Below are 24,121 nucleotides of genomic sequence, written 5' to 3'. Positions count from 1 at the left end.
CTGGAGGTAATAGAAGGCATTACAATTACATTTAAAGTAAACTTTTACATGGAGGCAAGCCACATTACGTGGGAGCAGGGCATATTACATGCAGGCAGGGCACATTGGAACAGGGCACATTACAAGGAGGCAGGAAACATTACAGAGGGCAGGGATCATTACATGCGCCCTGGTGTGAAAGGGGTCCAAATAAAAAATGTGATTTCCTAGTCTATTTACCAGATTCAACCTCAAATAGTATATACAGTATATCTCTTCTGTCTGTCCTTCTCAGAGTAGATTAGAGAATTTTCTCCCTAAACATATAGTTGGTTATTTATATTTACCACTGCATAGAGATTTTTAAGAATAAATTTTTTTAAACTTTACATATCAAATTATAGACCACACTTTTTTTTTTTTTTTTTTTTTTTTTTTAAAGGTTATTGTCCGATTAATCGAAGCAATAATCGGCCAACTCATCGATTATGAAAATAATCGTTAGTTGCAGCCCTAGTTAATTCTGATGCAAATTAAATACCGCAGTGCATGTTTGAGATGTGAGAGGTTATACTTCTACTTTAAAGCTGAAATCCAGGAAAAGTAAAAATGCTCCCTTGCAGTAAGGCCGACATTGTACGTTTTCTTCCAGTGTAAGGAGTTCCTTGTATTCTTCTATTGTGGAGCAGGCAGTACTACTGTGTGCCTTTTCAGGAGTTGCTGTAAAGGCAAAAGAGGGTGGGTTTTTTTTATTTTTTATTTCCTTTTACCTTTTTAATGCATTCTTTGCATGAAAGTAAACCTTCCAATACCAGTGCCCCCAGCCCCCTTCTTTAACACTTACCTGAGTCCTGTATCGATCCAGTACTGTGTCCAGCTTCAGTTCTTTTCTCTCCCGGCGCTCTCAAGCTTGGCTGAAAGCAGTGGGAGCCATTGGCTCCTGCTGCTGTCAGTCAAATCGTGAGAGGGAGTGGGGGCGGAGCCGAGCCATACAGTGTGTGTCTATAGACTCTCGCATTCTGGCTCAGGATCGAGCCAGCAGGAGTGCCCCCGTAATAAGGGGCTTGCTATGTGGGCACTCAGAAGGAAAGAGCACTGGCAGGGGACCCTAGAAGAGGAGGCAAGTATGACCTGTTTATTTTTAAAAAATTGACATTGAAAGAGGCTACACTGGCCTTCTCATGTTTGCTCAGCCATACCAAAACAATGAGCTTTAATAAACTCCGGCCAAAACGCTTGTTTTTATTTTGTATTTTTAAATTGTTTAGTTTTATACAGCCCTGCAAAGAATTAGAACTGTCACGTTTATAGTGATGTCTGGAGAGATTTTCCCACACTTCATGTCCTATTAAGTGTTGACACCTGGACAGGAAGTGAAGGGGGTTTCTTCGGCGGAATGCAGACACAAATAAATAAAAACTGATGGGGATTCTAGCTACTTCCTGCTACTCTAATTTGAAGCAAAAAAGTTTTTTGTTTGTCTGTCTGTTCCTCCTAAAGGTTTCCCCTCTCTTCCTGCCCGCTGACAATGTTGTCACTGACAGGAAGTAGTGGGAGATCTACCCAGTAGGGCCAGAGGAAGCAAACCAAGTTTATAACCCTACCTCACTCTTCCCAAAAAGGGCAAAAGCTTGTGCTGGAGATACTATAGCTTTCCAAATTACACTAAAAAAAAGCAGCAGAAATGTATTTACCATAGATAACTGCAAAGTCTCTGTTGTAATGGTAATTGGTGAAACTCAAAATTGTAGCGCACAGGCTGACAAACGTGAAATGCAATACTGATGCAATATGCCATAAATCTTATTTAAACGGTCTACTCCTTTTGAAGTCCAAAGTCCTTTTAGACACATTGTTGGTAGCACTTAGCTGTGTGAGCATGTGTCACTGGGTGTGTCGGGTGACATAGTAGTACTCCATTTATCACATTACAGCCAGCTCCTACTCATGGCTTCCCATAACCCAGAGAAAGCACACTCCTAGTAACACAACAGCAGCATAGTGCTGTTCCTAGCCACTTCACGCAAAATCGCGTACCTGTCACATCTTCATCAAAAATTGGGCCAACTTTTACAGTTGTTTTTTTTTTTTTTTTATTTACTAGTGTTTTTTCCAACAAAAAAAAAATCGCATTTGAAAGACTGCTTCGCAAATACCATGTGACCTAAAATATTGCAACGACCGCCATGTTATTCTCTAGGGCCATTGCAAAAAAAAAAAAATTATATATAATGTTTGGGGGTTCTAAGTCAACAAGTGCCTGAAATAGGCTTGGTCCAGAAGTGGCTAGACAGATCCTATTCCTGTAAACACTCGTGCTGCATTCACACCTGAGCTTTTCAAAGTCGGGCAATTTTTGCCGCAATTTTGTTTGGGTCACCAATGTAAAATGCAGAAAAACTCCTGTAATCTGCCCCAAAGAAGCTCACGTTCTTTTTTGAGCTTAGGGCATTTTTAAGGTGTTTTGCTTCAGGTGACAAAATGCTCAGATGTGAACAAGGTGCCATTGAAATGAATGGGATTTTGCATGTTGAGCATTTTTTCAGGCTTTTTTATGAGCTGAAAACTCTCAGGTGTGAATGTAACCCACCCAGAGCTGCCTCTGAATGTACTGAGCACACTTTTGCATGGAAGAAATACAGGTTAGGGATGAGCCAAAGTTTCCAGCACAACGCCGACATGAAAGGCCTCTCCCAAAGTCTTTTTTTTTTTTTTTTTGACACCCTTGTGACGCTGTGCCAGAAATGCAGCACTGTGCCCTGAGTCTGCTGCATGCAGATGTGTGAAAGATGACATTCACCCTGGGATGTGCTTGATAAAGCCAGGCCACACCCACGTTCTTGCATAGGGAAAGCAATTTGCCAACACAATTCACAGGAACATTTTTTCACATTTTATATTAAGACTATTCAAGGTGAAAGACACTCAAGCGCTTTTTTTTTTTTTTTTTTTTTTTTTTTATTTGGTACAGTAATACTGACATTGCTTTCTATATTACTGATATTTCCAATCTTGGATATAGGGCACATCCTATGGAGAAGGCTGTTTTCAGATCATTGGCGACAGTTCAATTGCCTAATAAAAAAATAAACCTGTTGTGGGGAGCAGTGGGAAATCGGCTATTCCGAAAATCCTTTTGATAAATGTTTTATTTCCTGGCTTTACTATGGAGTCCCTGATTCCTAAAGTGCAACCATAGGACTATAAATGTGAGCTGACTTGTTTTTTGGGTTTAGACTCCAGTGCTTTCATGCTGATCCTGGCAGTACTACCTTCTGAGTCATTTAGCTGCCTGTAGGTACATAATGAGGACTGTGGCCCCATTCACATAAGCTTGTCAGGGCATTCAATTCAGGTGGTTGAGGCATGTTTTTTAAGCTGCCTGTCAAAGCCATACAGTGGCTGCCAAAGCACCATACATAAAACATATGGCATGCCATGTGTGGCAGGTGATGCCGCCTGGCATTGTTCCCCATTAAGGTGAGTAGTGCAGTGACGACAACAGCAGCGTGAGCCAATGGCTGTCTCCTCCAATAAGGAGGGAGGGTCCCAGACAGCTGAGGCACTCATGCAACATCGCTGGATCTAGATGGGGCTCAGGTAAGTATTGAGGGGTTGAGAGGGGCTGTATAGAATGCATTAAGATAAAATAACATTCTGCCTTTAGAACCACTTTGGGCAATCCTAAATCCAAGAACCTGAAGAATTTGTCGGTGTGCGCTGTACAATCTGTGACTTCCCCCCACCATCCCCATCCATTACCTCAATCTGACACAGGAAGCACTTATTAAACAGAAGAACTTTTCTTCTCTTTCTAGTCCGAGGTTCAGACTTGCTGAGCTATGAGAACTATGACCTGTACAGGCACACAGGTCCTAAGATTTTAAATTCTTCTTATGTGTGGGATTACAACAGGATTCCTAAATTGTATAGGTCTCCTGCATAAAGCTAACCATAAATTGTACAGAAACTGTACAATCTCTCCTTTTAAATTTTACTTTCAGCCGTGTAGTGTAAGGACCTTCCTGATTTGCATAAAAATTTAAAGTGTTTAGGCTTGGCCTCATTTTATATGGTATTTGGTAAATCTAAAAGAATTTTACAATAAAATTGTATAATGGTCAGCTTTAGCATGTTAGTAAGAACTGGATTAACTCCCCCACCTTTTTTAAAAGATACTTTTTATTGGATTTTTATTGAGTTTGCATATAATCAGATAACGCATACATTGTGACAATCCCATTATCTCCCCATTGTTTGGGATTTTGGATAGACTTGAAGGCTAAGTTCACCTTGCAGCCTCTAAAGCAGGGATCTCCAAACTACGGCCCTCCAGCTGTTGCAGAACTACATGTCCCATAAGGCATTGTAACACTCTGCCATTCAAAGACAGGACTAGGCATGATGGGAATTGTAGTTCCAGAACAGCTGGGGGGGGGGGGCATAGTTTGGAGACACCCTGCTCTAAAGCATTGCACCTGTCAGCAGATCACGGGTGCAATGCCAGGCTTCTGCAGGCACTCATTACTACTGTCTGCCCATACGAGCAGACGGTTACTGAAGTGCAGGAAGATCAATGAACTACCAGAGCTCTCGCCAGCACCCTTGCAGTTCATTGAAAACTACAATCAGTTTGTTGCACTACAGATAGGACTTGTAGCTCATTCATTCACAGAACACTGGTTTTGAATTGACAGCAGGTGTGAGGAGAAGTTCTCCCGCCAGGCGATCAGGGGTGTGGGCTGGTGCTTTATAGTAACATGTTACACCCTAAATACAGATAACGTGTTACAAAAGGTGAACTTCTCCTTTTTATATCTGGCTTTTGTCATGTGACTGTACATCCAGTTCTTGGTAGGATCACATTGGTAAGGAAGTATGTGTTTTGCTCTGAAAGAGTTGTTGGAGTTTGTTTTACATCTTGGTTATGATTTGTGGTCAGATTTGTTGAATTACTTCAGTATGTTTCCTCCATTGTTACTACCTTTCAGAATTTGAAGTGTATGTCTGGGCAAAATAGCTACATAAGATCCGGATGAGCAGTTTTTTTTTAATGCCGTAAACCAGGAGTTCTAGATGCAAGGTTAGCTAAGGGGCAGAAAGGAATGATTTACCTGGCTCTGCCCACCATCCTAAGATGAGAAAGAACCCCCTTGTTTTTGGGATGGGGCATGTAGATAGAAAGTTCTGCTGTGCTTGACACTGGTTCGTTGGAGAGCTGTTTTATTCCTTTTGGTCCACCTTACCATAATTTGTTGGGTTATTCTACCTTGTTGCTCCCAGTATCTACTGCATAGTCATTGTTTCCATGCACTGATTTATAGCCAATAAGCCAGTAACTGGTGTGTGCAGTCTAGAATACATTGCTCTATAATAAGGCTGTATCTGTGGTTTTGGATACAGGGGGTCCCCTACTTACAAACATCCGACTTACAAACGACTCCTACTTACAAACGGAGGGAGACAACAGGAAGTGAGAGGAAATCTACCCCTAGGAAGGGAAATTCACTCCTGTAAGAGTTAATATGGGAAAAAGGTACCTCCACTGATGCTTTATCACCTATCCTTATTTCCCTAATAACCCCAAATTTTCAAAATCCAATTGTCATTGGGACAGAAAGTGAGGTGAAATCTTCTGAACAGGGGCACAGACAGCAAAACAAATGTTACAGGGGTGATAACCCTTCCTTATGCTATCTACAAAACTTAAAAATAGATTTTTTGGCTGGAGCTACACTTAAAAAATTTACCTGTTCCGACTTACAAACAGATTCAACTTAAGAACAAACCTATAGTCCCTATCTTGTTTGTAACCCGGGGACCCCCTGTATACAGTTGGCCAAGGGGCAGATGGAATGATTTATTTACATGGCTCTGCCCTCTACCCTAAAATAAGAAGCTACACCCCCTTGCTTTTGGGATTTGTGGTGGGGGGACATGTAGATGTCTGAGATTCTTCTGGTCTGTCATGCCCATGTATATACATAACCTAAGAGCCCCAGAAAAACACTTTAGAGCTGTCAGAAATCTGGATAAAGGAGACATTGTACTCGTCGAGAAGGGTGCTTTACAGTGTATTGTTTGGTTTGTAGCACGTGACCCAGTGAAGACCCCACATGGAGGAGGATTAAATACCACAAGTTAGTACATGTTGTGAGCTAAAGCATGATGGACCATAAAGAAAGTGCTAGTTTATGACTGTGTAGTCATCAAAATGCAAACTGATATGTATCTAACTTTTCTGCTAGTTAGCATGCCTAATTGGCCACACTTCAGCACATGCCAACCTTTTCATGTTACACTTTAGAGAACAACTACACCCAAAGTTGACTTCTGTGTTAGTGGAGCTGGCCAAGGTATAATTTGCTACCAAGACTTGTTTGCCATTCATACATAACTCTTAAGGGGAGATCTTTTTCCACCCCCAGCATGAATGTGGCACTATGAGCCATGAAATACTTGTGTTCATTGGCCTTTGTATTTTCTGTATATTTCTAGAGAGTACATTAAGGGGGCCCAGCCAAGCTGTTGTTTTTTTTAGTGTATGCTGGGAAGGTGGGGGGAAGCAAAGCATCGGAGATCAATCTGTCCTGCTCCACCTTTAAACACTCCAGCATTACCATGCAGCCATACCTTTTTTGGATGCAGTCTTCTGTGCCTGGATGACACAACCCCTGACCTGCTATAAAGTACGGCATGTGCTGCTGGCCCTGCTCTCTGCCCATTCCAATGTGTTTTCAAGGCAGGAAATGAGGGGGATTTCCTCAACAGGGACACAAATAGTTAAAACCCAACAGATGTTCTAGCCCGTCCCCACTCTATCTGAAATTTAAAAGTCCAATATGGGCTAGAGTTAAGTCAGCCATAGACGGTCGAATATTAGCCAGTTCAGCAAAAACCGTCGGAGAATGGAACCATGTATGGGCAGGCTGAATGCACCCAAGTTGATCAACGTGGGTACAAGCAGCCTGTCGGATTTTATATAGCCGCTAGCAATAATCACTATTTATCCCATTAGGTTGACCTAATTTTTATATGGGTTTGGTAAATCTAAATGAAAATTGTATAATATATGGCCAGTCTAAGAGGCCTGCACTGATGCACTCCCTCCGTAAGTCTGTGCAAGGGGACACTTCATTGGGGGGGGGGGTCTGTAACTTTGCAATGGCGAGGCACTTCCAAGCAAAAATCATAACTTGTGAGGGTAGAGGACTATAAAGGGGAGAAAAGGGTGTGAGAGCTCAGACGGGCTTCTAATGTTATAACTGACTAAAACATCAGATTTGTTCTGTGCATGTGAAACTTCAAATGGGTTAGATTTTGTTTTAGAATATAAACATTAGTGCCCCCGGCTCTTTGCAGAGTGACAGCGGGGTGCTGGGATGCTCTTTGTAATTCTGCATCTGGCTCAGAAATGAAGCCAGTGCTAGACTGCGTGATCCCTGCCTGGCAGTAGAAATACAGACCAGGCCTGGCATCAGGGAGAGTGCAGTGAAGGTGCCTGTGGTCTGGTAAGTAAACAGTGGGGTTAAATAACCCACTGACCATAGAAGGGGAATGCTAAGAAGTGAGTTAACAGCTTTGCCACTGACCACCAATTTGGGGGTGATTACTATGGTCATGGACACCCAAGCTGGGGGTTATTGCGTTCGCTGACATCAGTGCTGGAGGTTATTGCATCCACTGGTGCCTTTTTGGGCATTGCAGACTATTGATTTTGACTAGGCTGCTAAACCCAACACCATGTACTTTCATTGAATGAAAATAATCTGCCATTGTGCAGGCCTCCGGACCTGTGGGACTGCACATTTAGGCCTGCTTTGATCTTCATGTAGGCTAAAGAATCAGATTTGTAGTGAGTGTAAATAATTATGCACATTCTTGTTTCTTTTCTTTTCAGTGTCTTCTGGACAAATACTTGATCGCCAATGCATCCCAAGCAGAGAGCAAAGTCTTCTACTTGAAAATGAAGGGAGACTACTACCGTTACTTGGCTGAAGTAGCTTGTGGAGACGATAAAAAAAGTACTTTAACTTGATTTCTTTTTAATACTTTTAAATGGAATATGGGCTGTCAAATGCAAAGAACAGTAAACCCTTGCTCAGTTATCTGCATTTAAAAAGCCATGAGGATCTAGGAATGTCATGTTACCAGTATGTGTGGCTTAGAGAGAAGCCTGCAGCAAACTGGTCTGTGTGCTATTTAACCACTTCAGCCCCGGAAGATTTAACTGCTTAATGAAGTGTCATTTTTTTTTTGCGATACGACGTTGTACCCAAACAAAATTTTCCCCACAAATAGAGCTTTCTTTTGGTGGTATTTGATCATCTCTACGTAATGTGTTTTTTTTTTTTGTTTTTTTTTGTTTTTTTTTTCGCGCTATAAACAAAGAGCGCCCATTTTGAAAAAACACTATTTTGTACTTTTTGCTATAATAAATATCCCTAACTTTTGCTTTTTTTATATTAATATATTAATATTTAATATTTCCTCAGTTTAGGCCAATATGTAGAAGAATACATATCTTTGGAAATATCGCAAAAAGCATATATTGATTAGTTTGCACAAAAGTTATAGCGTCTACAAAATAGGGGAAAGAGTTGTGGCATTTTTATTATAATTGTGTGTGTATGTATGTATATATATATATATATATATATATATATATATATATATATATATATATATATATATATATATATATATATATATATATATATATATATATATATATATATATATATATATATATATATATATATATATATATATATATATATATATATGTGTGTGTGTGTATATATATATATATATATATATATATATATATATATATATATATATATATATATAATTAATGTCAGTGATCTACGATCTTTTTTTTTTTTTTCCGGGACGGCGACATGGCGGATAGATCAGACACATTTTTGGGACCATTGAGAATTTTACAGCGATGAGTGCTATAAAAATGCACCCATTTTACTGTGTAAATGTCACTAGCAGGGAAGGGGTTAACACTGGAGGGCGATTAAGGGGTTAAGTGTGTTCTAACTGTAGGGGGATGGGAGTGACTGGAGAAAATGACAGATCGTTGTTCCTACTTAGTAGGGACACATGATCTGTCTCCTCACAGAACAGGGATTTGTGTGTTTACACACGCGTCCCTGTTCTGGCTTTCGTGATCGCGCGTGGCCGCCGTCTGTGCGCGCTCCTGCTATCCCCCTTAAGGGGACCGACATACAGCTATGACGGTTCGTGGGCTCGTGCAAACCTGCCGCAGTCTAATGACGGCAACTGGTCTGTTAATTGGTTAAATATATGAAACATTTTGTGAATAAATACTGATGGTGAGGACCTAGCTGCCTAAAGGCTTATTCAAAAACAATGATGTGACATACAGTGAACCCCAAGCCAGCCTCAAAACAGATATTAGATTACTGATAGTCCTTGATCTGTGAAAGACCACCCCTGATTATTAGGTTTTACTGGATTTTTGCATTGTCATTATTAAATGAGCCTGCTAATTAAGAATAGATCTAAATAGGATGTATTTGCCAACTGATTTCTCAGACTATCATTCTGTAAAGGGCACCAGCCACAATTGGCATGTCAGAGAATTTGATTGTCCAGTCCAGAAATTCCAACCCTCACTCAGACCACTTAAAGAGGAGGTCCATCTTCCTTCAGACAAAATTAAGTCAGCAGCTACAAAAACTGTAGCTGCTGACTTTAAATTTTAGGATACTTGCTTGATTTGTAAATTGGCTCTAGGGTGCTGCTGCCGCTATTGCTTTTAAGGGAAACCAGCAGTGAAGCCTAGGAAGGAGGATGGGGACCGAATTTCCAAGTGATCTTGCTGCAGCAAGGTCTCCCAAAAATGGGAACTGGGGGGACAAAAACAGGTTCCTGCCTCTCGTGCATTTAACCCTGCGGTCGAAAAGCGTCACTAAAACTTTACTTTTTGCTATAAAACACAGCCAGTAAAAAAATTGGAAAAATCAAATTTCTTCATCAATTTAGGCCAACATGTATTCTGCTACATGGTTTTTGGTAAAAACATTCTAATAAACGTATATTGATTGGTTTGCGAAAAGTTAGTGTCTAAAACTATGGGTATTTTTTTTTTTTTTTTTAACTAAGTAATGCCAGCGATCAGTGACTTATAGCAGGACTGAGGCAAAAAAAAAAAATCAGACGCTGACACTTTTTGGGGAACCAACAGTTATCAGTGCTAAAAATATGCACTGTCCCTGTACTGACACTGGCTGGGAAGGGGTTAACGGGCAATCAAAGGGTTAAATGTGTTCTTAACCAGTGCTTGTGTACTGTGGGGGAGGTGCTTCTACTAAGGGAAGGCATTGATCCATGTTCCTGCTTTGCAGGATTAATGCCTTCCCTGCTAACAGAACGGCGATCTGCTTTGTTTACAGTACCCTCAGGTGGTCAACTCCTTCCTGTGTCATGACCTCTAGTCTGACCAGGAAGTAAAGCAAAACTAATGGATATGTTTGGAAACATGGATGAGGACCAATGAAGCAAGTGTGTAGATTTAATGAAAAGCTTTCATATTTTTGCAAAAAAAGTACATTAATGGTACATAGGGGGGGCTGGAATTTAAGGGGGGGGGGTGAACTTATCCTTTAAAATTATAATGTACTCCTACTGACTTGTGTTACTAATTGGTCCCCTTTTAATATTAAATTGGCTTTTCTCCCTGTTATCAAATCACATTTTCTGCATATTTCAAACCTGACACAGGGAATCTCCTTGTTCTGCCATCTATGTAAGACTCTGAAATGAGAAAATGGTTTTACTACTGACACATTGCATGGAAGCTGTGAGATGAAACCACTAAAATCGAACGGGTTTCCCCTTGTCTTTGCAGCAATTGTGGAGCAGTCTCAGAAGGCATACCAGGATGCTTTTGACATCAGCAAAATGGAGATGCAACCAACACATCCCATACGGCTGGGCCTGGCTCTGAACTTCTCTGTCTTCTATTACGAGATCCTGAACTCCCCGGAAAAGGCGTGCTCTCTGGCAAAAACCGTAAGATCATCCCAGGATTATTTGTTAGCTGGATATAGCAGATTTTAATAGTTCCTGGCCATAACCAACTTCTTTCTTTTAGGCTTTTGATGAAGCTATTGCCGAACTCGATACCCTGAGCGAAGAATCATACAAAGACAGCACATTAATAATGCAATTACTGAGAGACAATTTGACAGTAAGTGTGCATTAGATTGTAAAGAAATGGGCATGGCATTGCATTGTGGAAGTATAACATTATTTCAGCTAAAAATAAAAATTCTATTGAACTTCTATATCAATTTTAGGCTGGGGGTGGGCAGAGGGACACCACATCACTGAACTGGATCTTATGTGTGTTTTTATTGGTGTTAAACTTTTTTTTTTTTCTGCAGGAGTTCAGCTTTAACCACTTCAATACCGCACGCCTTTACGCCTTTATATGACATCCTTGACTTTGTGCGGGGATATCTGAATGATGACTGCAGCTACAGGCATCATTCCGATATCATTTGCAGGCGGCGATTCTGTGCACAATGAGAATGATCATAGCGGCAGTTCCACTGCTTGATCGTTCTTATAGGCGACGGGAGGGGACGCCCGCCACCATCCGGTGCTTCTCCGGAGGGCCCGGAGAAGCATCAGAGAAAGAATCTGACGCCGCCGGATGACGACCATAGAGATTTCTCTTGACCAGATGGTCACCAGTCATCTCTATGACCATCGGAGGCCTGGGCGCGACGTTATGACAATCGCGGCTGTCAGCATGAGATCGGAAAAAAAAAAAATTCACAGATCTCATGCTTTACAGCCTGGAGGAGAGATGTGGGGTCTTATTGACCCCGCATCTCTCCATAAAGAAGACCTGTCATGATAGAGTCCTATTACAAGAGATGTTTACATTTAATGTAAAAAAAAAAAAAGTGTAAAAAAAATAAAGTAAGATTAAAAAAAAAACATTAACACAAACACGCAACATTAACGCAAACACATACACGTAAATCCCGCCCACATATGTAAACGCCGTTCAAACCACACGTGAGGTATCGCTTTGTGCGTTAGAGCGAGAGCAATAATTCTAGCACTAGACCTCCTCTGTAAACTGGTAACCTGTAAAAAAATTTTTAAAGCGTCGCATATGGAGATTTTTAAGTACCGAAGTTTGGTGCCATTCCATAAGTGTGCGCAATTTTAAAGCTTGACATGTTGGGTATCCATTTACTCGGCGTAACATTATCTTTCACGTTATACAAAAAAATTGGGCTGACTTTACTGTTTTGTTATTTTTTAATTCGTGAAACTTTTTTTTTCCACAAAAAAAGGCGTTTGAAAAATGATTGTGCAAATACTGCCATTTTATTCCCTAGGGCAGGGATCCTCAAACTACGGCCCTCCAGCTGTTGCAGAACTACACATCCCATGAGGCATTGTAAAACTCTTACATTCACAGGCATGATGGGAATTGTAGTTCCTGAACACCTGGAGGGCCGCAGTTTGAAGACCCCTGCCCTAGGGTGTCTGTTAAAAAAACATATATAATGTTTGGGGGTTCTGGGTAATTTTCTAGCAAAAAAATTATGATTTTTACATGTAGGAGAGGAGTGCCAGAATAGGCCTGGTATTGAAGTGGTTAATAATTCATGTTCTATGTTAGATATTGCATGTTTCAATTTATTTTTCTTTTAGACTAGATTTGTCATTGCAAGTTTTACCTGCAACACTCCCTGCTGGTAAAATCTGGTATTGCAACAGTCTATACTTGCCTTGAACCAATGTGGGAAAGACTTGATGAAATCTTTTCATGTGACTAAACTGAGGGGACTTGAGTAGGGAACATCTTTCAGGACATACCCTTTTAATGACCCATACAGCAGTTCTGGTGACAATTTTACCACACAGAATGAAAGGCTGTCTGTTGCTTTTTACCAGCTTTCTTCATAGCTGCTTGGTAAAAGCATTGTGCGCAAGGGGAAATCTCTGACCACTGGATAGAAGTAAACAGCCAACATAGGTTCTATCCCTTCCCCACTTTCTAGTAGACATGCCCTTTAAACTGTCCAAGAGTCACAATGGAGGATATTCATGCAAGGTGAAAAGTCTGTTTTTATCATTGTTTACATATATCACACTTCAGCTTCTACAATTCTCCATGATCGTTGAGCCTACTCCTTTTTACAAAAGGAACTATATAGTGTAGATGCAGTGCTAGAAAACAAGGAGGGCCTAGACACTGGGGCCTCAGAGAATCCACTGGGGCTCCTCAGCTTGTGGTTGGATTTAACCCCTAAAGGAATGCAATTTTGCCCTCAATCTGTAATGCTTGAGCAACCTCTGCTCTAGTTATTAAGCTGTGCTCCATAGTTGCACACTCTACAGGTTTTTAAAGCTGTCCTCAAAGTTTGCTTGAAAGTGCACGCATGCCATATCTCTTTAGTAGAGTACGGCTGTCCACTGATTGTCAGCTCAGTCCCTGATTACTCCACCAGTGTTCCTATGAATTGACCTCATGCTCAATGCACCACCGGTTTTTGCTGCTATACTCTAGGCTATCATACTGTAAGAATTGTTATCCTAAACTGACAGCAGACACCAGGAACTTAAAAAGGGTTTAAGAGGGAAAATAACAAACTGTAAAAAACTTCCATTGGTAATAAATGCTGAAAAGAAGGCATTGTATACCGTCGTCCAATAATTACAGTATGTAGACGCATGTGCAGTAAAATAAAAAGTCAAAATAGTTAATCCTTAAGTGAGCTTTGGGCCTAAAATTCCACTACAGGCAGGACCCCACCATACACACAACACACACACTGCAAGTGTTAATTCGTCATTAAGTTTAGAGGCTGAGGCATAATATGTAATACCTTATTCCTTTTTCCTGTGGTCTCCCTGCATCTGTGTGATCGTTTCCCAAAGCAGTGGTCATCAACCCTGTCCTCAGGACCCACTAACAGGCCAGGTTTGCAAGATAACTGAAATACATCACAGGTGATATCACTTGCTGCTCAGTGATTGCAGTATTCTAGTCTGCATCTCCCCAAGGTAATACATAAAACCTGGCCTGTTGGTGGGCCCTGAGGACAGGGTTGATGACATTGCTCTAAGGCACTCCAGCCAGCGGTCGCACAGTGATGACATCACATACCATGCAGGACCAATGGTCTTGCACTGTATGTGAGGGACCACCCACAACCCAGAGTGTAGAACAGAAAAGGAGAGCACCAGAGAGGATTAAGTGAATATTTCACCTTATTCCTCTACCCCCCCCCCCCCCCTCAGACTTTAACTCTTGGAGGGGGTTTCAGTAAGGGTGTTCTTGTTTAATTCTTGGTGTTCCATCCTAATAGTGCGTGTTAACAATATTGCTGAAAAGCCAGTAGTATGTAGTGCCTCCAAGCTTTCATTTCAATATCGCTGTTGCGGGTGAAATGTGCAGCCTTCCCCTTGCTGACCTCTTTTTAAAATGTTGACTGCAAGGCTGTCTCTGGAGTTGTCATTGACCCATAACAAGCATGCAGCAAGTAATCACCCCTGATCTGCATACTTGTAACAGGTCAGTACCTCTCATGTAATTGGTGTTATAAATTGATTTGCATTTTAATGAGTGAAAACAAGTATTTGGTCCCCTATCAATCTGCAAGATTTCTGGCTCCCAGGTGTCTACTATACAGGTAATGAGCTGAAATTAGAGCAAGGTGTCTTCTATACAGGTAATGAGCTGAGATTAGTGCTGGAACGGGACTAAAAGCAGCTTGGTGAGAGGGTGACAACAGTTGGTGTGATTATTCGCAAATGGAAAAACACAAAATAACTGTCAATCTCCCTTTGGGGCTCCATGCAAGATCTCACCTCGTGGAGTTTTAATGATCATGAGAATGGTGAGGAATCAGCCCAGAACTACACGGGAGAATCTTGTCAATGATCTCAAGGCAGCTGGGACCATAGTCACCAAGAAAACAATTGGTAACACACTACACTATGAATGACTGAAATCCTGCAGCGCCTACAAGGTCCCCCTGCTCAGAAAAGCACATGTACAGGCCCATCCTGAAGTTTGCTAATGAACATCTGAATGATTGAGGCGAACTGGGTGAAAGTGTTGTGGTCAGATGAGACCAAAATCGAGCTCTTTGGCTTCAACTCAACTCGCCATGTTTGGAGGAGGAGGAATGTTGCTTATGACCCCAAGAACACCATCCCCACCGTCAAACTTTGAGGTGGAAACATTATGCTTGGGGGGGTGTTTTTCTGCTAAGGGGACAGGACAACTTCATGGCATCAAAGGAATGATGGACTGGGCCATGTACCATCAAATCTTGGGTGAGAACCTAGTACTAGCACGCAGTGTCAAGCTGCAGCTACCAAAGCCAGTAGCATATTGGCATGCATTAAAAAAGGAATTTATTCAAGAGATAAGATGATTATTCTGCCACTTTATAAAACTCTGGTTCAGCCACATATGGAGTGTTCAGTTCTGGTCACCAAAGGATGTGCTGGCGCTGGAGAGAGTCCAGAGAAGGGCAACTACGTTAATATGGGGACTGGAGGACCTCCATTATGAGGAACGACTACAAGCACTAAATTTATTCTTCCTGCAGAAGAGATGCTTGTGAGGGGATATGATTGCGATTATACAAATATCTCAACGGTGATCCCAGCGCAAGTATGAAACTTTTCAGTCCCAGGGAGTGTAAAAGGACACGGGGCCTCACAATGAGACTGGAAGAGAAGCGGTTTAACCTTAAGCTGCATAGGGGGTTTTCACTGTCGGGTCAGTAAGGATGTGGAACTCTCTTCCACAATCGGTGGTGTCAGTAGGAAGTATGAATAGTTTTAGAAATCTGTTTTTGTTTTATAGCAAAATGAAAGTATAGTAATAACATTGGTAGGGACATTTGTCCGATTTTATATATAAAGGTTTTGATACAAGTAGTAGGGCTAAACCAGGCCCATAACAATAATACATGAATTCGCTTGAGGGGAGCAAACATCCTATAGGGTTGGGGATAGAGAGATATAAATAATAGAAACTTCAAATCAAGCCAAATATACCATAAGATGTTGAACTTCTCAATTGAGCCATTGTCTATCACCAGCATCTCCTCCATCCTCATTATATAGTTGACAGTAGAAACCCCCAAGGACAAGGGAGGAGGTGCATCTGTCCTCCAAAACAAGGGGATTAACTGCCTGGCTGCAGAGAGAAAGAAGCACCGCAAGCTGCATTTTTGAGATGCTACTGATCCTCGGTAGCATGGACAATAATGCTATTTCTGGTGCAGGCCTTATTGAGTATGGATAGTTTTAAAAGACTCTTGGACGTGCATCTTAATGCACACAATTTAAGGGGATATGGGAAATGATTTTTAAAATGCAAATCAATTTATAACTTTTTTGAAATGCGTTTTTCTGGATATTTTTGTTCTGTCTCTCACTGTTAAAATAAACCTACCATTACAATTCTAGACTGGTCATTTCTTTTAGTGGGCAAATGTACAAAATTGGGGGATCAAATTCCCTCACTGTATATATGCGGTTATAATTAGATGTTCTACTTGCCTGCTCTGTAGGTTTTGCACAGTGCAGCCCCATTTCTCCTATTCAGGGGGTTCCCTCACCAGCACATCTGTCTGCTGCTCCTCTCCTCTGAGTGCCTCCATAGCAAGGCGCTTGTTATGGGGGAACTTGTGTGGATGCACTTCCCAGCCAGGCTGTGTATAATATGTCCATAGACACCACACAATGTGGCTCAGCCACACCCCTGCTCCCTCCTTACAGAATTTGATTGACAGTAGCAGAAGCCAATGGCTTCCGCTTCCATCAGAGCCTCCTGTGAAAAAGCTGTTGCAGACAGGACAGCACTGGATGACGAAGAGAAGACTCCGGTAAGGGTTCTGGGGGGGGGGGGGGGGCTACTATTGAAAACCTTTTTACTTTAACGCATGCTCTGCATTAAGGTAAAAAAAGTTTGCCTTTAGAACCATTTTAAGTGAATGTGACCGCTTTAGTGTTGTGTATGGATAATGAGGAAGGAATATGAAAATACACTAAACTTCTTTTTTTTTTTTTTTTTCTACTCTTTCAGTTGTGGACATCAGACACTCAAGGAGATGACGCTGAAGGACAAGAAGGCCCCGGAGATAATTAATTGGCCTTCCTTTTCTGTCTGCCTCATTCTAAAATTTCCACAATAGACCATTGTCATCCTTACTGTCCCACACATAGGTTTATTTTTTTTTTTAATTTTTTTTTTTGTTTACAATTATGAAAGGTTTATGTTACTTCTATTTGGATTTCTATATTTCCCATGTGGTTTTGTGTTTAATAGGGAGTAGGGCCAGTTAACATTTTGGGGAGTCAATTATTATTATTTTTTTCCAGCCTCATAATGTGACCAATATGGGGACTATGGAATTTTTATACAGGTTTTAAATGTTTGGCACAGTACTTCTGGTACATTGTAGGTTACCACAGGGCCCAATGTTTAATCAAATTCCCATATTTAAAGGTGACCAACTTGTGTATTGCTGTAACTCCAAAAAAAAGGGGGGTGGGGGCGGCATTTGGTTAGTGCTGTGGGTGGAGACCATAAACTCCTCCCTTTAGCACAGCCATACATATTCATTGAGTGATTCCTGTGATAGCCAATCAAAATCACGAGTGCAAAACGGTTCACATTCCATTCTCACAGTTTAGCTAACGTTTGCTTTTGTTTGTTGCTATTCTACATTTTATTTGTATTTAAATTGTTTAAAACGACCTAAGATCAAAAAAAAGTACTTGATACATTAAAGATACGTTACATGCTTGGTATCCATTAAGTCACTAGCACAGCAGAAAGGAAAAAAAAAAAAAGAAAACCCATATATTTAACTTTTTTTAGTTTTATTTTTTGTTTTTGATACTTGCCTAACATGCATGTGGCTGTAAAAATACAATACAATATAGTTAGCAGGGGAAATAACTTGAGATGATGGCTAGCTTTGTTTAATGTCTTATGAAATTTTCATGAACAATCCAAGCATAATTGTTAAAGAACATGTGTAATAAGTTGATGTAAGTGGAATAAAAGTTTTATGAATGGACTTTTCAACTACTAAAACTCTGGTGTAAAATGTGTGGTGTTTTTACTAAAGCAAGCATGCAAGTGCTTTGCTCATATAAATAATTAAAGGTGGCAGTGCCATGTTTGGCCCATCTGGTTTATAAAGTGAATATTCACCTGGGCTCCTTGTGGAAGTGTTCTGGAACGTTGTCCTACCATGCCTTGCTGGACTGGCTGGTGTGACGACTGCAAATGCCTGAGCCTGCTGTGCGTAAAAAGCGGAGAGATGCTAAAGCTGAGCTCCAGGCAGATGAAAGACGCAAATTTATCCAGCTGTATTAAATGTATTTTTTTTTAAATGCAAGCAGTGTAAGTATCTTAATTTTGACTTGACATTAGCAGGGGTGAAGTATGAGAGGGAGAAACAGTACAAGGAGCCAAATGGTTCATGTGCTGTCAAGAAGCATGCTGATAGAAGAAACCAGAGTGGCAGATGAGCTTATTACTGTGCTGCTTCTTTCACTGTAGTCAATTACAATAACCTACTAGCAACCACTCAATCCACAATATAGCCTTATCAGTATGAACCAAAGTTAAATTATGATTGCTTGTACAGATCTCTAGTGAACTTTTGCCTTTTTTTACTTCAGAGATTTTTTTTTCTTAAGTAGAACTAGTGACCCGGGCTGGTTTGCATAGCATCACCCAGTTTTGTCTCTTGCTCTTTTCTTGTGCATGTAACAGGGATACGAGTGAGCAGGTCAGGTGTGACACACGGGTAATATGGAAATCAGTTGGCTGTGGTTCCCTAGGTGTGATGCACAAGGCAGAGTCTCACAGGTGGGACATACCCATTCGCCTCCTGTGTTGCCTTGCTAATCTGGTCGCAAAAGGTCTGACCTCTGCATTCTTGTTACAGGTCACTAACGAGCCAAGAAACTAGCATTTTTAGCAGGAGATGTCATCTGGCTTATAGAGTTAACAACTTCAGGCCTTGATGGGGTTCAGGGCCAACAATGCCACACCTTTAGGGCATCCCTATGATGAACAGTGTAATGTGGTAGCCTATTGAAAGACACAGGAATCAGCAGGTCAGCTGTTGCCAGTGCATTTTCCCTTTTAACCTCTGCAGGAAAGCAAGGTGTGCAGGGAAAGCCAAAGACTTTAAGCCCTGCCCTTGAGCTGTAGATCCAAAACTACAATAAAACATCTGGGCCCATTTATAAAGTAAGGAAAGGAGAGTTCGATATATTCATATTTCATGTACAGCAGGGACACAAACCCACACAGAAAAACAGGTTCTTTTCGCCTGCAGGTGGTGTGAATGATCCCTTCTATTGTTTTTTTTTTTTTTTTTTTATCATTTTGCATTGCACAGATGAGGCTGAAGATATAGAACAGTTTATTCAGTTTACATTTGTCTGCTTCAAGCTTGTTACATCTCATCAATGCAAGAATGGGAATGTGGCTTTTTGGGAAACAACAATACAGAACCAATATAATGAGGAGCCAAGAGGAACTAGAAAGCTGTGCAGTGAACAGACAGCACTACAGTTTTATCGTGCACACACATCACTTCCTCAAAGGCAACATGCACAAACAAACATCCTATATTGATGGGTGTTACCAAAGGGTCTTCTATCTTTTTTATATTGGCACAAATCCAGCTGTTCTAATTAATATCCTCTTGAATGACACATTGGGGGTTATTTATGAAAGGCAAATCCACTTTGCACTACAAGTGCAAAGTGCACTTGAAAGTGCAGCCGTTGTAGATCTGACATGAGGGGAAGCTCTGCTGATTTTATCATCCAATCATGTGCAAGCTAAAATGCTGTTTATTTTCCTTGCTTGTCCCCCTCAGATCTACAGTGACTGCACTTTCAGTGCAATTTCAAGTGCACTTTGCACTTGTAGTGCAAAGAGGATTTGCCTTTCGTAAATAACCCCCATTGTCAGGTTAAAGCTAACACCAGTTAATAAGGAGGACGCCTCCACACGATCCTTTTTTGACCCTCCTGTGCCCCTCTCCCTCAGCACTGGGGTGACAGCTGACTGGAGAGAAATTCAGGGAGAAGAGAAACATTGGAATACTAGACAATACCAGTGTGCAAAAGTGTATTCGCTTTGGAAGAATCCGCTCTAAGGTTGGGTGTCCTACATGTGGATGTTGCTGCATTGTGTAAAACTATTAGAATAGTTTTCTACATTTTAGAATGGGGTGCCTCGAAACTGTCCATTTTAAAGGGTGCCTCAATGGAAAAAAGTTTGAGACACACGGGGTCAGAGTAGAAGTAATTTTCACTCTTAAGCTGGCCATACATTATACAATCTCCCTATTCAATTTCCTTTAGATTTACCTTCAACTATGTAGTGTAAGGGTTGCCTGACTGCATATGAAATAGAAGTGTTTAGGTGCGACCTCATATTATATAGTTTTGGTAATTCTAAAGGAAAATTGTATAATGTATGACCAGTTTAGACTAAAAAAAAGTGAGATTGCTGGACAATTGCTGGAAAAATAGTCTCTTCGATATATTTGCATAGGGTATACTTGTATGGGAAAAATTGCCCCAGGATGGATATGAGTGCTAAGGGATTGAACTCTATTCCCATTTAAAAGAAAAGTATAGACTTTTTTTTTTTTTTTTGGATCATACTTGTCTAGGTGGATGCAGCATCGTTCCCAACAATCGCTTGGTTCCCTAAGCAGATAGCTGGAGACGGTCATTTCATTGCTGTCTGCCCTGCCCCTCCCCTGAGAGGCTGAGCCAGGTGCCGGTCCAGACATGTGGGCGGACCCAGACTTCATTGTCACAATTTTACCTAAGCCTGGACCGGCTCTGACGTCAGCTGATATCGGCCCTCAGCCCACTGTCAGCTGAAAACTGGTCACAGGCGTGCAGAACGAACTGCACTACTGTGATCCACAGTAGTACAGCCAAACGAGCTTTGGCTGTACGTCTTTAAGCATATGGTTGTGATAAATTAGATTAGCATATATCTAAAAAAGGACAATATTTTTGATAGAGTAGGGAATAGTTAAAACCCTTGTCAGGTTTTTTGAGCATCTTTGTACCCCAGGGTAGATTTCAGTTCACTTCCTGTCCCATAGATACAACAGACCAGTGTAAAGGAAATCCCCTCTTGGACAGTTGTCACTTCAACAAAAGTCCTCATTGAAAGAATTCCTCTTTCTCTTCTGGTTGATCACTCCAATTTTTGTCCTGTTGACGGTGAGCATGAGGACAAAAAAAAGGGTGGCTCTCATTGGTGGGGACACAGACAGCAATGAAAAAAAAAATGATTTTATCCATGCCACACAAGTAAAATAATAAAGAAAAAAAAAAAGTCTGAACCTTTAGATGCACTTTAATTGCTAGTAGATTTTGCTACTCTGTTGCAGCATTTTCCAGTGATAGGGATTGCTGGCCCAATCATACCACTGAAAATATACCTAGCAGCTCACAAGAAACATAATGTGATGCAATGAGATTTTAGTAGCTTGGCTGAACCACTGAAACTAACCTGTGTTGCCTTTAAAAGTAAAACGTTAATCCTTTGCTCCACTTTTCATACCCCAGCCCTGCTGCTTTCAGCATCCTCACAGCATTAAAGCAAGCTGACCCCCCCCCCCCCCCCCCCCATAAAATTAGAATATCATCAAAAAGTTAATTTGTTTCAGTTTTAATTCAAAAGGTGAAACTCATATATTTTATATAGATATGTAACACACCTGCTGACTTTGGACTTGATAAAACACAGTGGACCAACACCAGCAGATGACATGGCTCCCCAAATCATCACGGACTGGAACATTTTGCATTTCATTTAGAAATCGAGGTCGCAGAGTGGAGAGGCACAGAATCCGAGTTTCATGAGGTCCGGTGTGAAGTTTCCACAGTCTGGTGATTTGGGGAGCCAAGTCATCTGCTGTGTTGGTCCACTGTTTTGTTTTTGTTTTTTTAAATCAAGTCCAAAATCAATGTAGCCCTCTACCAGTGAATTCCAGAGCACTTTTATGCTCCCCTCTGCTGGCCAGCTTTATGGAGATGCTGATTTCATTTTCCAGCAGAACTTGGCACCTGCCCACACTGCCAAAAGTACCAATATCTGGTTTAATGATCATGGTATCACTCTGCTTGATTGACCAGCAAACTCACCTGACCTAAACCCCATAGAGAATTTGTGGGGAATGGTCAAGAGAAAGATGAGACACCAGACCCAACAATGCAGACGAGCTGAAGGCCGCTATCGAAGCAACCTGGGCTTCCATGCCACGCCGCATTGATGTAGTAATTCATGCAAAGGGAGCCCCAACCAAGTATTGAGTGCATACGATACTGTACATGGACATACTTTTCAGTAAGCCAACAGACCTGTAGTAAAAATCTTTTTTTTTTTTTTTTTTTTTTTTTTATTGGTCTTCTGTAGTATTCTAATTTTCTGAGATACTGACTTTTGGGTTTCCACTAGCTGTAAGTAATGATCATCAAAAATAAAAAAAAATGATTGAAATATATCACTGTGTGTAACAGCTATATAAAAAAAAGCCTCACTTTTTGATCTAAATTTATGAGAAGATGCACGTGTGTGTATATATTATAACCATTTTAATGCAGGTTTTTTTTTTTTTTTTCTGTGATCTTACCCCTGTACAGGGCCTCTCAGACTGGAAGAAGGAAGGGTAGCACTTGCAATCAATCCAATGCTGTTAGCATGCTCCTTATCCGCACAAGTGCATGTAACAGGACAGATCAGAATGAGAACAGCCGATGCCTTACCAGTGTGTTGCTGCTGCTCTAATGTCTGGTCTATGGGTTGTGGGCTGAGAGGTGACACTACTCTATTGCTTAACCCTAGCAAAGAAAATGGTGTCACCGTCCTGTCTGTGTTATCTGGCAGAAGTGTATAAATCACAAAAACTGCTGGAAAGAATTATAAAACCTTTGGTAGATAAGTATGTATTTAGCTATTTTCCTGGAGTTCAGCAATGATTCTACAACGGGTAGGATGATCTGTAGTCAGCTGAGGAGCGTTCATAATCGTAATGGTGTCACTGCAATGACGAACAAAACATGTCGTTATTTTGGTGTAGTGACGTGTAGATCATAGCCTTCAGTTCCATTCGTTATAGCTTGTCCCTACTAAACGGAGACATGACCTTGCTGAGGATTGGAGCCTCTACACTTCAGGTTAGCCAGGACTTACAAGCAGATGCCATGGATATTAGAGATAAGCTTGTGGATAATCACTGCAGGAGTACAGGCCAGCACAGCCTGGCCACATCATTTCCCTATATTTATTTCCTCTGTCACACACAAGAGAAGTTTTCATGTTGGCTTCTCATAGGCAGACTTTGTTTCTGAGCAGATGACATCTGCATATTTGCATGTACGTTGCCTTGCCTTTATGCATGATGATGACGTGCTGGAAAATGGCCCTGGACAGAAAACCTATTGTGGACAGCAATGGTATCATTATTTGTCACAGAAACCATAAAGGAGGACTTCAGAGTTAAAGGACAAGTTCACCGCAAACTGAAACCTGAAGAAGCTACAAACTTATTAAAATGAGGAACTCAAAAGTTTAAATATAGGCTTAATTGACACAAATCAATGAAGCTCTCAATGTATAAATATATCATTACTTGTATTTTTTTTTTTTTTTTTTTTTTTAAATGCAAGCAGAACTCAGACTGGAAAGGGAGAAACAGCACCAGTCACTAAGCAGATGTGCTAGCAAGGAGCATGCTGATAGAAGGAAAGAGCAGAGAGACAAACGTATCAGTCTTCTGTATCTAATTTATTATCCAGTCATAGGCTGGTGGAAGAACAAGACCTGTGTTACTTGTATTTAGCAAAGAAAATCAGGTCTCCTTCCAGCCAGGGAGGGCTATACTGTGTGACAGAGCTGTGTATATCTATTTTTTTTTTTTTTTTTTGGAGGATGCATCTGGCAGATGAGATGCTTGACAGACAGGGCACTCCGCTCTGAATGGCCTGGAAGGGAGGATGTGTAATGGCTAAAGTGATGCCACAGAGCATGTGACATGCTGTGGCATAGCTC

The 24,121-nt window shown here is 41.0% G+C and overlaps 1 protein-coding gene and 1 long non-coding RNA gene across 2 annotated transcripts in view; one reads left to right on the top strand and one right to left on the bottom strand.

The window, feature by feature from the left end:
• Window positions 1–18,109, top strand: part of YWHAZ (tyrosine 3-monooxygenase/tryptophan 5-monooxygenase activation protein zeta) — a 64,486-nt gene extending 46,377 nt beyond the window's left edge. Inside the window, exons 3-6 of the mRNA XM_073632054.1 lie at window positions 7,880–8,003; window positions 10,865–11,028; window positions 11,111–11,206; window positions 17,093–18,109. Of these exons, the coding sequence (XP_073488155.1) occupies window positions 7,880–8,003; window positions 10,865–11,028; window positions 11,111–11,206; window positions 17,093–17,155 (447 nt within the window). The 3' untranslated portion in view covers window positions 17,156–18,109. The remainder of the gene's footprint in view (window positions 1–7,879; window positions 8,004–10,864; window positions 11,029–11,110; window positions 11,207–17,092) is intronic.
• The window catches only part of LOC141146152 (uncharacterized), a 161,214-nt gene that overhangs the window by 88,348 nt on the left and 48,745 nt on the right, over window positions 1–24,121 (bottom strand). The gene's annotated exons all lie outside the window — the stretch shown is intronic.

Source organism: Aquarana catesbeiana, linkage group LG05 (assembly GCF_042186555.1).
Source record: "Aquarana catesbeiana isolate 2022-GZ linkage group LG05, ASM4218655v1, whole genome shotgun sequence".
Lineage (NCBI taxonomy): Eukaryota > Metazoa > Chordata > Amphibia > Anura > Ranidae > Aquarana > Aquarana catesbeiana.
This window is presented reverse-complemented; position numbering and strand designations above follow the sequence as displayed.